General features: G+C 62.8%; 1 protein-coding gene across 1 annotated transcript in view; it reads right to left on the reverse strand.

The window, feature by feature from the left end:
- The window catches only part of LOC145818212 (uncharacterized), a 237,950-nt gene extending 222,726 nt beyond the window's left edge, over positions 1–15,224 (reverse strand). Inside the window, exon 1 of the mRNA XM_082912783.1 lies at positions 13,700–15,224. Within this exon, the coding sequence (XP_082768909.1) occupies positions 13,700–14,538 (839 nt within the window). The 5' untranslated portion in view covers positions 14,539–15,224. The remainder of the gene's footprint in view (positions 1–13,699) is intronic.
- Between the last annotated feature and the right edge of the window lie 425 nt (positions 15,225–15,649).

Here is a 15,649-nt window from a genome sequence, read left to right on the forward strand (position 1 = left end):
GCCACGGCCTCGGCCCGCATGCCTTGCCAAGGCGTTGCCCAACATGCCATGCCATGCCACGGCCTCGGCCCGCATGTCTTGCCAAGGCGTTGCCCAACATGCCATGCCACGGCCTCGGCCCGCATGCCTTGCCACGGCGTTGCCCAGCATGCCATGCCACCGCGTTGCCCGGCATGCCATGCCTTAGCCTTGGCCAGCATGGCATGCCACGGCCTCGGCCATCATGCCATGCCACGGCCTCGGCCCGCATGCCTTGCCACGGCGTTGCCCAACATGCCATGCCACGGCCTCGGCCCGCATGCCATGCCATGCCATGCCTTGGCCTTGGCCAGCATGACATGCCACGGCCTCGGCCCGCATGCCTTGCTACGGCGTCGCCCAACAAGCCATGCCACGGCCTCGGCCCGCATGACATGCCACGGCCTCGGACCGCATGCCTTGCTACGGCGTCGCCCAACATGCCATGCCACGGCCTCGGCCCGCATGACATGCCACGGCCTCGGCCATCATGCCATGCCACGGCCTCGGCCCGCATGCCTTGCCACGGCGTTGCCCAACATGCCATGCCACGGCCTCGGCCCGCATGCCATGCCATGCCACGGCCCCGGCCCGCATGCCATGCCACGGCCACGGCCTCGGCCCGCATGCCTTGCTACGGCGTCGCCCAACATGCCATGCCACGGCCTCGGCCCGCATGCCGTGCCACGGCCTCGGCCCGCATGCCATGCCATGCCACGGCCCGCATGTCTTGCCACGGCGTTGCCAAACATGCCATGCCACGGCCTCGGCCCGCATGCCTTGCGACGGCGTCGCCCAACATGCCATGCCACGGCCACGGCCCGCATGCCATGCCACGGCCTCGGCCCGCATGCCATGCCACGGCCTCGGCCCGCATGCCTTGCTGCGGCGTTGCCCAACATGCCATGCCACGGCCTCGGCCCGCATGCCTTGCCACCGCGTTGCCCAGCATGCCATGCCACCGCGTTGCCCGGCGTGCCATGCCTTAGCCTTGGCCAACATGTCGAGCCACGGCCTCGGCCCGCATGCCATGCCATGCCACAGCCCGCATGTCTTGCCACGGCATTGCCAAACATGCCATGCCACGGCCTCGGCCCGCATGACGTGCCACGGCCTCGGCCCGCATGCCGTGCCACGGCCTCGGCCCGCATGACATGCCACGGCCTCGGCCCGCATGCCTTGCCACGACGCCGCCCAACTTGCCATGCCACGGCCTCGGCCCGCATGCCCTGCCACGGCCTCGGCCCGCATGACATGCCACGGCCTCGGCCTCGGCCCGCATGCCTTGCTACGGCGTCGCCCAACATGCCATGCCACGGCCTCGGCCCGCATGCCACGGCACGGCCTCGGCCCGCATGCCTTGCTACGGCGTCGCCCAACATGCCATGCCACGGCCTCGGCCCGCATGCCATGCCACGGCCTCGGCCCGCATGACATGCCACGGCCTCGGACCGCATGCCTTGCTACGGCGTCGTCCAACATGCCATGCCACGGCCTCGGCCCGCATGCCATGCCACGGCCTCGGCCCGCATGCCATGCCACGGCCTCGGCCCGCATGCCTTGCTGCGGCGTTGCCCAACATGCCATGCCACGGCCTCGGCCCGCATGCCTTGCCACCGCGTTGCCCAGCATGCCATGCCACCGCGTTGCCCGGCGTGCCATGCCTTAGCCTTGGCCAACATGTCGAGCCACGGCCTCGGCCCGCATGCCATGCCATGCCACGGCCCGCATGTCTTGCCACGGCGTGGCCAAACATGCCATGCCACGGCCTCGGCCCGCATGACGTGCCACGGCCTCGGCCCGCATGACATGCCACGGCCTCGGCCCGCATGCCTTGCTACGGCGTCGCCCAACATGCCTTGCCACGGCCTCGGCCCGCATGCCATGCCGCGGCCTCGGCCCGCATGACATGCCACGGCCTCGGCCAGCATGCCTTGCCACGACGCCGCCCAACTTGCCATGCCACGGCCTCGGCCCGCATGCCATGCCACGGCCTCGGCCCGCATGACATGCCACGGCCTCGGCCCGCATGCCTTGCTACGGCGTCGCCCAACATGCCATGCCACGGCCTCGGCCCGCATGCCATGCCACGGCCTCGGCCCGCATGACATGCCACGGCCTCGGACCGCATGCCTTGCTACGGCGTCGCCCAACATGCCATGCCACGGCCTCGGCCCGCATGCCACGGCACGGCCTCGGCCCGCATGCCTTGCTACGGCGTCGCCCAACATGCCATGCCACGGCCTCGGCCCGCATGCCATGCCACGGCCTCGGCCCGCATGACATGCCACGGCCTCGGACCGCATGCCTTGCTACGGCGTCGCCCAACATGCCATGCCACGGCCTCGGCCCGCACGCCACGGCACGGCCTCGGCCCGCATGCCTTGCTACGGCGTCGCCCAGCATGCCATGCCACGGCCTCGGCCCGCATGCCATGCCACGGCCTCGGCCCGCATGACATGCCACGGCCTCGGACCGCATGCCTTGCTACGGCGTCGCCCAACATGCCATGCCACGGCCTCGGCCCGCATGCCATGCCACGGCCTCGGCCCGCATGACATGCCACGGCCTCGGCCCGCATGCCTTGCGACGGCGTCGCCCAACATGCCTTGCCACGGCCTCGGCCCGCATGCCATGCCACGGCCTCGGCCCGCATGCCTTGCCACGACGTCGCCCAACTTGCCATGGCACGGCCTCGGCCCGCATGCCATGCCACGGCCTCGGCCCGCATGACATGCCACGGCCTCGGACCGCATGCCTTGCTACGGCGTCGCCCAACATGCCATGCCACGGCCTCGGCCCGCATGCCATGCCACGGCCTCGGCCCGCATGACATGCCACGGCCTCGGACCGCATGCCTTGCTACGGCGTCGCCCAACATGCCATGCCACGGCCTCGGCCCGCATGCCACGGCACGGCCTCGGCCCGCATGCCTTGCTACGGCGTCGCCCAACATGCCATGCCACGGCCTCGGCCCGCATGCCATGCCACGGCCTCGGCCCGCATGACATGCCACGGCCTCGGCCCGCATGCCTTGCTACGGCGTCGCCCAACATGCCTTGCCACGGCCTCGGCCCGCATGCCATGCCACGGCCTCGGCCCGCATGCCTTGCCACGACGTCGCCCAACTTGCCATGCCACGGCCTCGGCCCGCATGCCATGCCACGGCCTCGGCGCGCATGACATGCCACGGCCTCGGCCCGCATGCCATGCTACGGCGTCGCCCAACATGCCATGCCACGGCCTCGGCCCGCATGCCATGCCACGGCCTCGGCCCGCATGCCATGCCACGGCCTCGGCCCGCATGACAGGCCACGGCCTCGGACCGCATGCCTTGCTACGGCGTCGCCCAACATGCCATGCCACGGCCTCGGCCCGCATGCCATGCCACGGCCTCGGCCCGCATGCCACGGCACGGCCTCGGCCCGCATGCCTTGCTACGGCGTCGCCCAACATGCCATGCCACGGCCTCGGCCCGCATGCCATGCCACGGCCTCGGCCCGCATGACATGCCACGGCCTCGGACCGCATGCCTTGCTACGGCGTCGCCCAACATGCCATGCCACAGCCTCGGCCCGCATGCCGTGCCACGGCCTCGGCCTCGGCCCGCATGCCTTGCTACGACGTTGGCCAACATGCCATGCCACGGCCCCGGCCCGCATGCCATGCCACCGCGTTGCCCGGCGTGCCATGCCTTAGCCTTGGCCAACATGTCGTGCCACGGCCTCGGCCCGCATGCCATGCCATGCCACGGCCCTCATGTCTTGCCACGGCGTTGCCAAACATGCCATGCCACGGCCTCGGCCCGCATGCCTTGCTACGGCGTCGCCCAACATGCCATGCCACGGCCTCGGCCCGCATGCCATGCCACGGCCTCGGCCCGCATGCCTTGCGACGGCGTCGCCCAACATGCCATGCCACGGCCTCTGCCCGCATGCCATGCCACGGCCTCGGCCCGCGTGACATGCCACGGCCTCGGCCCGCATGCCTTGCCACGACGTCGCCCAACTTGCCATGCCACGGCCTCGGCCCGCATGCCATGCCACGGCCTCGGCTCGCATGACATGCCACGGCCTCGGCCCGCATGCCTTGCTACGGCGTCGCCCAACATGCCATGCCACGGCCTCGGCCCGCATGCCATGCCATGGCCTCGGCCCGCATGACATGCCACGGCCTCGGACCGCATGCCTTGCTACGGCGTCGCCCAACATGCCATGCCACGGCCCCGGCCCGCATGCCTTGCCACCGCGTTGCCCGGCGTGCCATGCCACCGCGTTGCCCGGCGTGCCATGCCTTAGCCTTGGCCAACATGTCGTGCCACGGCCTCGGCCCGCATGCCATGCCATGCCACGGCCCGCATGTCTTGCCACGGCGTTGCCAAACATGCCATGCCACGGCCTCGGCCCGCATGCCTTGCCACGGCCTCGGCCAACATGCCATGCCACGGCCTCGGCCCGCATGCCATGCCACGGCCTCGGCCCGCATGACATGCCACGGCCTCGGCCCGCATGCCTTGCTACGGCGTCGCCCAACATGCCATGCCACGGCCTCGGCCCGCATGCCATGCCACGGCCTCGGCCCGCATGCCCTTCTACGGCGTTGCCCAACATGCCATGCCACGGCCTCGGCCCGCTTGCCTTGCCACCGCGTTGCCCAGCATGCCATGCCACCGCGTTGCCCGGCGTGCCATGCCTTAGCCTTGGCCAACATGTCGTGCCACGGCCTCGGCCCGCATGCCATGCCACGGCCTCGGCCCGCATGTCTTGCCACGGCGTTGCCCAACATGCCATGCCACGGCCTCGGCCCCCATGCCTTGCCACCGCGCTGCCCAGCATGCCAATGCACCGCGTTGCCCGGCGTGCCATGCCTTAGCCTTGGCCAACATGCCACGCCACGGCCTCGGCCCGCATGGCTTGCCAGGGCGTTGCCCAACATGCCATGCCACGGCCTCGGCCCGCATGTCTTGCCACGGCGTTGCCCAACATGCCATGCCATGCCACGCCACGGCCTCGGCCCGCATGCCATGCCACGGCCTCGGCCCGCATGCCATGCCATGCCACGGCCTCGGCCCGCATGCCATGCCACGGCCTCGGCCAGCATGCCATGCCAAGGCCTCGGCCCGCATGCCTTGCCACGGCGTTGCCCAGCATGCCATGCCACCGCGTTGCCCAGCGGGCCGTGCCGCGGCCTCGGCCCGCATGCCTTGCGACTGCCTTGGCCAGCGTGCCATGCCACAGCGTGCCATGCCTTAGCCTTGGCCTACATGCCATGCCACTGCCTTGGCCAGCATGTCGTGCCACCGCCACGGCCAGCATGCCATGCCGGTCCGTTGCCCAGCATGCCACGGCCGTGGCGGCATGGCAAGCCACGGCCTCGGCCAGCATGCCATGCCACGGCCTCGGCCAGCATGCCATGGCACTGTCTTGGTCAGCATGCCATGCCATGGCACCGCCTTGTCCAGCACGCCGTGCCGCAGCGTTGGCCAGCATGCCTTGGCCGGCATGCCATGCCAATGCCTTGGGCCAACATGGCGTGCCACGGGCTGGGCCATGCCGGTCCGTTGCCCGGCATGCCACGGCCGTGGCGGCATGGCAAGCCACGGCCTCGGCCAGCATGCCATGCCCCGGCCTCGCCCAGCATGCCATGGCACGGTCTTGGTCAGCATGCCATGCCATGGCACCGCCTTGTGCAGCGTTGGCCAGCATGCCTTGGCCGGCATGCCATGCCAATGCCTTGGGCCAACATGGCGTGCCACGGGCTGGGCGAGCACGGCATGCCACGGGCTGGGCGAGCATGCCACGCCACGGCCTTGGCTAGCAGCAAGGCATGCCACGGCCTCGGCGAGCATGCCATGCCATGCCAAGGCCAAGGCCAAAGCCAAGGCCAAGGCAGTGGGCAAGGCCAAGTCCCTGTGCAAGGCATGGCCAAGGCCAAGGCAAAGGCCAAGGCCGCGGGCAAAGGCCAAGGCCAAGGCCAAGGCCATGGCGTGCCACCGCCTCGATCGATCTTTTTGAACATGATTCTTTTATAATCTTACCCAAACCGTGCAACACAATTAAAAATGCACTACAATCAATTTTAAATGTCATTCCCTATTTTTTTGCAATTTTTCTGGAGCTTTTCGAATTTTTAAAGCCCTTATTTGGCATAAAAAAATCAAAATAAAATAAAAAAAATGAAAAAAATAATTTAATAATTTCTATAATTACTAGTGAATCATCCTTTAATTATGGGAATTTTTCCATAATTTTTTGACTATTTTTATTAATTTTTATTATTTTTTAAGTATTAATATCGAAATAAATTAAAATAAAATATTTTCTGTAAAAAAATATTTTTTTTAATTTTTTTTATGGTGTATTAAATTATTTCCTACAACTTTCATGTTGAAAGTTTTGGCAAAAAACCATTACTTTTTAAAAAAACCCCATTATGACTCCTCGAACATGCTTGATGTTTCCTCCTGCCAGATTGAAAAGGGCTTAACAGGCTATTATAAGGGGGGGGCACCTCCCTTGCCCAGGGCAAGGCAGTGGCAGGTACGCCCCATGTTGGGCGCGGCCTGGGCTGCGGCCTTGGGTTACATGCACTGCGGCTCGACCGCGGCCTGGGCTGCGGCCTGGGGCGGCTCGGCCGCGGCCTTGGGCGGCCTGGACCGCGGCCTTGGGCGGCCTTGCGCGGCCTGGGCGCGGCCTTGGGCGGCCTGGGCGCGGCCTTGCGCGGCCTGGGCGCGGCCTTGGGCAGCATGGCGTGGCATGCGCGCGGGCGTGGGCGGCCTGGCATGCGCGCGGCATGGGCAGCACGGCATGGCATGCGCACGGCCTGGGCGGCCTGGCATGCAGCCGGCCTGGCATGCCCGCGGCGTGGGCAGCACGGCATGGCATGCGCACGGCCTGGGCGGCCTGGCATGCAGCCGGCCTGGCATGCCCGCGGCGTGGGCAGCACGGCATGGCATGCGCACGGCCTGGGCGGCCTGGCATGCAGCCGGCCTGGGCAGCACGGCATGGCATGCGCACGGCCTGGGCGGCCTGGCATGCCCGCGGCGTGGGCAGCGTGGCCTGTGCGAATACCGCGCGCGTGGTCTTTTGACCACGGTGCGCGTGTTGCGCGCATGGTCGCGCACGCCTTTGCACGCCTTCGCACGCAACGCACGTCTAGTGATAAGAACCGCAGCCAAGGCAGCCCAGCCCCAAGGCCAAGGCCAGCAGCATGGCATGCCACGGCGAAGGCAGCCCAGCCAAAGCCAGCAGCATGCCATGCCAAGGCCAGCAGCATGCCATGCCACGGCCAAGGCAGGCCAGCCAAAGCCAGCAGCATGCCATGCCAAGGCCAAGGCCAGCAGCATGCCATGCCACGGCCAAGGCAGCCCAGCCAAAGCCAGCAGCATGCCAAGCCAAGGCCAAGGCCAGCAGCATGCCATGCCACGGCCAAGGCAGCCCAGCCAAAGCCAGCAGCATGCCATGCCAAGGCCTAGGCCAGCAGCATGCCATGCCACGGCCAAGGCAGGCAAGCCAAAGCCAGCAGCATGCCATGCCAAGGCCAAGGCCAGCAGCATGCCATGCCACGGCCAAGGCAGCCCAGCCAAAGCCAGCAGCATGCCATGCCAAGGCCTAGGCCAGCAGCATGCCATGCCACGGCCAAGGCAGGCAAGCCAAAGCCAGCAGCATGCCATGCCAAGGCCATGGCCAGCAGCATGCCATGCCACGGCCAAGGCAGCCCAGCCAAAGCCAGCAGCATGCCATGCCAAGGCCAAGGCCAGCAGCATGCCATGCCACGGCCAAGGCAGCCCAGCCAAAGCCAGCAGCATGCCATATCACGGCCAAGGGCAGCAGCATGCCATGCCACGGCCAAGGCAGCCCAGCCAAAGCCAGCAGCAAGCCATGCCATGGCCTAGGCCAGCAGCATGCCATGCCACGGCCAAGGCATGCCAGCCAAAGCCAGCAGCATGCCATGCCAAGGCCAAGGCCAGCAGCATGCCATGCCACGGCCAAGGCAGGCCAGCCAAAGCCAGCAGCATGCCATGCCAAGGCCTAGGCCAGCAGCATGCCATGCCACGGCCAAGGCAGCCCAGCCAAAGCCAGCAGCATGCCATGCCAAGGCCTAGGCCAGCAGCATGCCATGCCACGGCCAAGGCAGGCCAGCCAAAGCCAGCAGCATGCCATGCCAAGGCCAAGGCCAGCAGCATGCCATGCCACGGCCAAGGCAGCCCAGCCAAAGCCAGCAGCATGCCATGCCAAGGCCTAGGCCAGCAGCATGCCATGCCACGGCCAAGGCAGGCAAGCCAAAGCCAGCAGCATGCCATGCCAAGGCCATGGCCAGCAGCATGCCATGCCACGGCCAAGGCAGCCCAGCCAAAGCCAGCAGCATGCCATGCCAAGGCCAAGGCCAGCAGCATGCCATGCCACGGCCAAGGCAGCCCAGCCAAAGCCAGCAGCATGCCATGCCAAGGCCTAGGCCAGCAGCATGCCATGCCACGGCCAAGGCAGGCCAGCCAAAGCCAGCAGCATGCCATGCCAAGGCCAAGGCCAGCAGCATGCCATGCCACGGCCAAGGCAGCCCAACCAAAGCCAGCAGCATGCCATGCCAAGGCCTAGGCCAGCAGCATGCCATGCCACGGCCAAGGCAGGCCAGCCAAAGCCAGCAGCATGCCATGCCAAGGCCTAGGCCACCAGCATGCCATGCCACGGCCAAGGCAGCCCAGCCAAAGCCAGCAGCATGCCATGCCAAGGCCAAGGCCAGCAGCATGCCATGCCACGGCCAAGGCAGCCCAGCCAAAGCCAGCAGCATGCCATGCCAAGGCCTAGGCCAGCAGCATGCCATGCCACGGCCAAGGCAGGCAAGCCAAAGCCAGCAGCATGCCATGCCAAGGCCATGGCCAGCAGCATGCCATGCCACGGCCAAGGCAGCCCAGCCAAAGCCAGCAGCATGCCATGCCAAGGCCAAGGCCAGCAGCATGCCATGCCACGGCCAAGGCAGCCCAGCCAAAGCCAGCAGCATGCCATGCCAAGGCCTAGGCCAGCAGCATGCCATGCCACGGCCAAGGCAGGCCAGCCAAAGCCAGCAGCATGCCATGCCAAGGCCAAGGCCAGCAGCATGCCATGCCACGGCCAAGGCAGCCCAACCAAAGCCAGCAGCATGCCATGCCAAGGCCTAGGCCAGCAGCATGCCATGCCACGGCCAAGGCAGGCCAGCCAAAGCCAGCAGCATGCCATGCCAAGGCCTAGGCCACCAGCATGCCATGCCACGGCCAAGGCAGCCCAGCCAAAGCCAGCAGCATGCCATGCCAAGGCCAAGGCCAGCAGCATGCCATGCCACGGCCAAGGCAGCCCAGCCAAAGCCAGCAGCATGCCATGCCAAGGCCTAGGCCAGCAGCATGCCATGCCACGGCCAAGGCAGGCCAGCCAAAGCCAGCAGCATGCCATGCCAAGGCCTAGGCCAGCAGCATGCCATGCCACGGCCAAGGCAGCCCAGCCAAAGCCAGCAGCATGCCATATCACGGCCAAGGGCAGCAGCATGCCATGCCACGGCCAAGGCAGCCCAGCCAAAGCCAGCAGCATGCCATGCCATGGCCTAGGCCAGCAGCATGCCATGCCACGGCCAAGGCAGGCCAGCCAAAGCCAGCAGCATGCCATGCCAAGGCCAAGGCCAGCAGCATGCCATGCCACGGCCAAGGCAGGCCAGCCAAAGCCAGCAGCATGCCATGCCAAGGCCTAGGCCAGCAGCATGCCATGCCACGGCCAAGGCAGCCCAGCCAAAGCCAGCAGCATGCCATATCAAGGCCAAGGCCAGCAGCATGCCATGCCACGGCCAAGGCAGCCCAGCCAAAGCCAGCAGCATGCCATGCCATGGCCTAGGCCAGCAGCATGCCATGCCACGGCCAAGGCAGGCCAGCCAAAGCCAGCAGCATGCCATGCCAAGGCCTAGGCCAGCAGCATGCCATGCCACGGCCAAAACAGGCCAGCCAAAGCCAGCAGCATGCCATGCCAAGGCCTAGGCCAGCAGCATGCCATGCCACGGCCAAGGCAGGCCAGCCAAAGCCAGCAGCATGCCATGCCAAGGCCAAGGCCAGCAGCATGCCATGCCACGGCCAAGGCAGCCCAGCCAAAGCCAGCAGCATGCCATATCAAGGCCAAGGCCAGCAGCATACCATGCCACGGCCAAGGCAGCCCAGCCAAAGCCAGCAGCATGCCATGCCATGCCTAGGCCAGCAGCATGCCATGCCACGGCCAAGGCAGGCCAGCCAAAGCCAGCAGCATGCCATGCCAAGGCCTAGGCCAGCAGCATGCCATGCCACGGCCAAGGCAGGCCAGCCAAAGCCAGCAGCATGCCATGCCAAGGCCAAGGCCAGCAGCATGCCATGCCAAGGCCAAGGCCAGCAGCATGCCATGCCACGGCCAAGGCTGCCAGCCAAAGCCAGCAGCATGCCATGCCAAGGCCTAGGCCAGCAGCATACCATGCCAAGGCCTAGGCCAGCAGCATGCCATGCCACGGCCAAGGCAGCCCAGCCAAAGCCAGCAGCATGCCATGCCAAGGCCTAGGCCAGCAGCATGCCATGCCACGGCCAAGGCAGCCCAGCCAAAGCCAGCAGCATGCCATGCCAAGGCCAAGGCCAGCAGCATGCCATGCCACGGCCAAGGCAGCCCAGCCAAAGCCAGCAGCATGCCATGCCAAGGCCAAGGCCAGCAGCATGCCATGCCACGGCCAAGGCAGCCCAGCCAAAGCCAGCAGCATGCCATGCCAAGGCCTAGGCCAGCAGCATGCCATGCCACGGCCAAGGCAGGCCAGCCAAAGCCAACAACATGGCATGCCAAGGCCAAGGCCAGCAGCATGCCATGCCACGGCCAAGGCAGCCCAGCCAAAGCCAGCAGCATTGCATGCCAAGGCCTAGGCCAGCAGCATGCCATGCCACGGCCAAGGCAGGCCAGCCAAAGCCAGCAGCATGCCATGCCAAGGCCAAGGCCAGCAGCATGCCATGCCACGGCCAAGGCAGCCCAACCAAAGCCAGCAGCATGCCATGCCAAGGCTTAGGCCAGCAGCATGCCATGCCACGGCCAAGGCAGGCCAGCCAAAGCCAGCAGCATGCCATGCCAAGGCCTAGGCCACCAGCATGCCATGCCACGGCCAAGGCAGCCCAGCCAAAGCCAGCAGCATGCCATGCCAAGGCCAAGGCCAGCAGCATGCCATGCCACGGCCAAGGCAGCCCAGCCAAAGCCAGCAGCATGCCATGCGAAGGCCTAGGCCAGCAGCATGCCATGCCACGGCCAACGCAGGCCAGCCAAAGCCAGCAGCATGCCATGCCAAGGCCTAGGCCAGCAGCATGCCATGCCACGGCCAAGGCAGCCCAGCCAAAGCCAGCAGCATGCCATATCAAGGCCAAGGGCAGCAGCATGCCATGCCACGGCCAAGGCAGCCCAGCCAAAGCCAGCAGCATGCCATGCCATGGCCTAGGCCAGCAGCATGCCATGCCACGGCCAAGGCAGGCCAGCCAAAGCCAGCAGCATGCCATGCCAAGGCCAAGGCAACCCAGCCAAAGCCAGCAGCATGCCATGCCAAGGCCTAGGCCAGCAGCATGCCATGCCACGGCCAAGGCAGCCCAGCCAAAGCCAGCAGCATGCCATATCAAGGCCAAGGCCAGCAGCATGCCATGCCACGGCCAAGGCAGCCCAGCCAAAGCCAGCAGCATGCCATGCCATGCCTAGGCCAGCAGCATGCCATGCCACGGCCAAGGCAGGCCAGCCAAAGCCAGCAGCATGCCATGCCAAGGCCTAGGCCAGCAGCATGCCATGCCACGGCCAAGGCAGGCCAGCCAAAGCCAGCAGCATGCCATGCCAAGGCCAAGGCCAGCAGCATGCCATGCCACGGCCAAGGCAGGCCAGCCAAAGCCAGCAGCATGCCATGCCAAGGCCAAGGCCAGCAGCATGCCATGCCACGGCCAAGGCTGCCAGCCAAAGCCAGCAGGATGCCATGCCAAGGCCTAGGCCAGCAGCATGCCATGCCACGGCCAAGGCAGCCCAGCCAAAGCCAGCAGCATGCCATGCCAAGGCCTAGGCCAGCAGCATGCCATGCCACGGCCAAGGCAGCCCAGCCAAAGCCAGCAGCATGCCATGCCACGGCCAAGGCAGCCCAGCCAAAGCCAGCAGCATGCCATGCCAAGGCCAAGGCCAAGGCCAGCAGCATGCCATGCCACGGCCAAGGCCAAGGCCAAGGCAGCCCATCCGAAGCCAGCAACATTCCATGGCAAGGCCAACGCAGCCCAGCCAAAGCCGGCGGCATGCCATGCCAAGGCCAAGGCCAGCCGCATGTCTTGCCACGGCCTTGTCCCGCAGCGTGGCGTGCCTTGGCCTTGGGCTAGAACATCGCATGCCACGCCCTTGGCAAGCAATCCTGTCCCTCGTGTAATTGCCATTTGGTTTGGCTTTGACTTACGTATATGTTGCCCTGCGAAATGCTTGTCCCTCGGGTAATAGCCGGTTTGGTTGCCTTTGACTTGCGAACACGTTGCTAGTGCTTTCCCCAGTGGAAGCTTGTTGGGAAAAGTATGTCCCTCGGAAGTTGCCTGTTGCGTTTGTTATTTGCATTCGAGCTATCCGATGCTTGCTGGGTTTCTCTAAGAGTTTTTGCACGTTCGTCGGGCTTTTTAATTATTTATTTACTCATAAAAATTATAATAAAATAAATTAAAAATAAAAAAATAATTAAAAAAATTACTATAATTACTAGTGCCTCATCTTATAATTGTTGGAATTTTTCTAGAATTTTTTGAGTATTTTTAGTAATTTTTATTATTTTTTAAGTATTAAAATTGAAATAAATTAAAATAAAATATTCCGGTGGCCAAATATTTTTTTATAATTTTTTTTATGGTGTATTAAATTATTTCATACAACTTTCATGTTGAAAGTTTTGGCAAAAAACCATTACTTTTTAAAAAAACCCCATTATGACTCCTCGAACATGCTTGATGTTTCCTCCTGCCAGATTGAAAAGGGCTTAACAGGCTATTATAAGGGGGGGGCACCTCCCTTAAGGCTGGCCAGCATGGCCAGGCCACAGGCCACGCCTATGCCTAGTGTCACGGCCTTGGTTTTTCCAAGCCAACCGTGCGGCCTTAGATGCTTAAAGCACGCCTTGCTTGCACCTAAGTAAGCCTTTAGTGGAAGGGAGCTAGGGGATTGTACACACACAAGAGAGAGACTTGGAGAATATTAGCTTTGTATTGCACTTAAGAGAAAGCTTACAACACTTGGATTTACTTGGTTGTTGGGTGTTACATAGGTTGGTTTGGCCAAATGAGGGCCTCCCCTTTATATAGCCTTACATAGAATATTCTAGAGCTACTATGGTGGAGAGTGTTCTAGACACTTCCTCCTATTACACCTAATAGACTATTCTAGATCTATATGGATGGAGGGGATTCTAGATCCTTCCCTCATCCTATTCTAGAACATACATACAACCTTCAAGTATAATGCTCTACATTATTCTAGAGTCTTCTAGGCAATTCTCCCATAGCCTTTATTCTAGAGAGTTCCAGAACTCTCTAGTATTATTTATGGTCTTCACACTTTCTCAAGTCTTCCAGGAGCTTCCAAGCCACTTTACTAGCCTTTCCTCCTTGAGACTTCCCTTTTGTAGGTTATCTTGCCTTAGTGATTTGGCGGGGCGTGACATTCTCCCCCACCTATGCTCGCGACGCCCTCGTCGCGTCGGTCTTGATGATTCGGCGGGGTGTGACATTCTCCCCCACCTATGCTTGCGACGCCCTCGTCGCGTCTCCATCCTTGAAGTTGTAGTCTTTTTCCTTGACTTACTCCTTCTTGGTTTTGACTGTGCCACGTTGTACTTGGTACATGACATGCTACCACCGCTAGTCCCTGATGCCTTTGTCAGGGGGACATTACCCTGCCTACCGCCATGCTTGTCCGTTCCCCTACCCACGGGAAACCCGCCCCGCGCAGACACCACCCTTGGTGCGGACTCCACAATGACGGTGCTTGGCGTAAGTCCCACGTACCGTCCCAGCACCATGCCACAGTCTTTGACTTCTTCGCGCCACTTACCAAGGTGCAACTCAACCCCTTGAGCCAGGCCCTCCACGGACTTTGCCTTGGTGTTTTCCACCTTCATCAATCCTTGACCCCCGTCAAGGTTCGGACCAACCCGCTTGGCCTCTTCCGCATTGATGAAGTGGTGCGATGCCCCGATGTCGACCATGACTTGGGTTGCCTCCCCATCAACCTTGTCCTCTACGTACATCAAACCCTTATCCCCTTGGGTTGATGCAGTAGGCTTCGCTTCAAGCAGCTGCAGAGATCCCATGCAAGACTGCTCTTCCCTTTCTTGCTCCTCCAGCTTTGCAATGAGACTCCTCCTCTTAGGACAATCCCTTGCCCAATGTAGCTCATCGCAAAGGAAGCAGTTATCCCTTGGCTTCATATCCTTAACCCGCATTGCCCATTTGCCCATGTTTGTAGCAGCCTCCCTTCCGCGGTTCTCCTCTGTGTGAGTTACTTCCGACATAGTGCCCTTCCTTCCTTAGTCACGACGCCTTCGCAACCCGCTCTGATACCAACTGGTTACAACGCCTTTGTAACCTTGGCTCTGATACCAACTGTCACGGCCTTGGTTTTTCCAAGCCAACCGTGCGGCCTTAGATGCTTAAAGCACGCCTTGCTTGCACCTAAGTAAGCCTTTAGTGGAAGGGAGCTAGGGGATTGTACACACACAAGAGAGAGACTTGGAGAATATTAGCTTTGTATTGCACTTAAGAGAAAGCTTACAACACTTGGATTTACTTGGTTGTTGGGTGTTACATAGGTTGGTTTGGCCAAATGAGGGCCTCCCCTTTATATAGCCTTACATAGAATATTCTAGAGCTACTATGGTGGAGAGTGTTCTAGACACTTCCTCCTATTACACCTAATAGACTATTCTAGATCTATATGGATGGAGGGGATTCTAGATCCTTCCCTCATCCTATTCTAGAACATACATACAACCTTCAAGTATAATGCTCTACATTATTCTAGAGTCTTCTAGGCAATTCTCCCATAGCCTTTATTCTAGAGAGTTCCAGAACTCTCTAGTATTATTTATGGTCTTCACACTTTCTCAAGTCTTCCAGGAGCTTCCAAGCCACTTTACTAGCCTTTCCTCCTTGAGACTTCCCTTTTGTAGGTTATCTTGCCTTAGTGATTTGGCGGGGCGTGACACTAGGCGGGCGCTTGGCACATGCCATCGCTTGGCTTGTGGCATTGGCTTGTGGCATCGAAACTACATAGCCAAGCACGGGATGCGTCGAGTGGCGGCCCGCGGCGGTGGCGGTGGCACGTTGGCCTAGGGCAGCATGCCATGCCACAGCCTTGGCCAGCAACATGGCATGCCAAAGCCTTGGCCAGCAGCATGCCATGCCCTGGCCTTGGCAAGCATGTCATGCCACGGCCTTGGCCAGCAGCATGCCATGCCACGACCTTGGCCAGCAGCATGCCATGCCCCGGCCTTGGCCAGCATGTCATGCCACGGCCTTGGCCAGCAGCATGCCATGCCACAGCCTTGGCCAGCAGCATGCCATGCCACAGCCTTGGCCAGCAACATGGCATGCCAAAGCCTTGGCCAGCAGCACGCCATGCCC

This window comes from Camellia sinensis, unplaced genomic scaffold, assembly GCF_055761805.1.
Source record: "Camellia sinensis isolate YWXY unplaced genomic scaffold, ASM5576180v1 Unanchor6, whole genome shotgun sequence".
NCBI classification, from domain to species: Eukaryota; Viridiplantae; Streptophyta; class Magnoliopsida; order Ericales; family Theaceae; genus Camellia; species Camellia sinensis.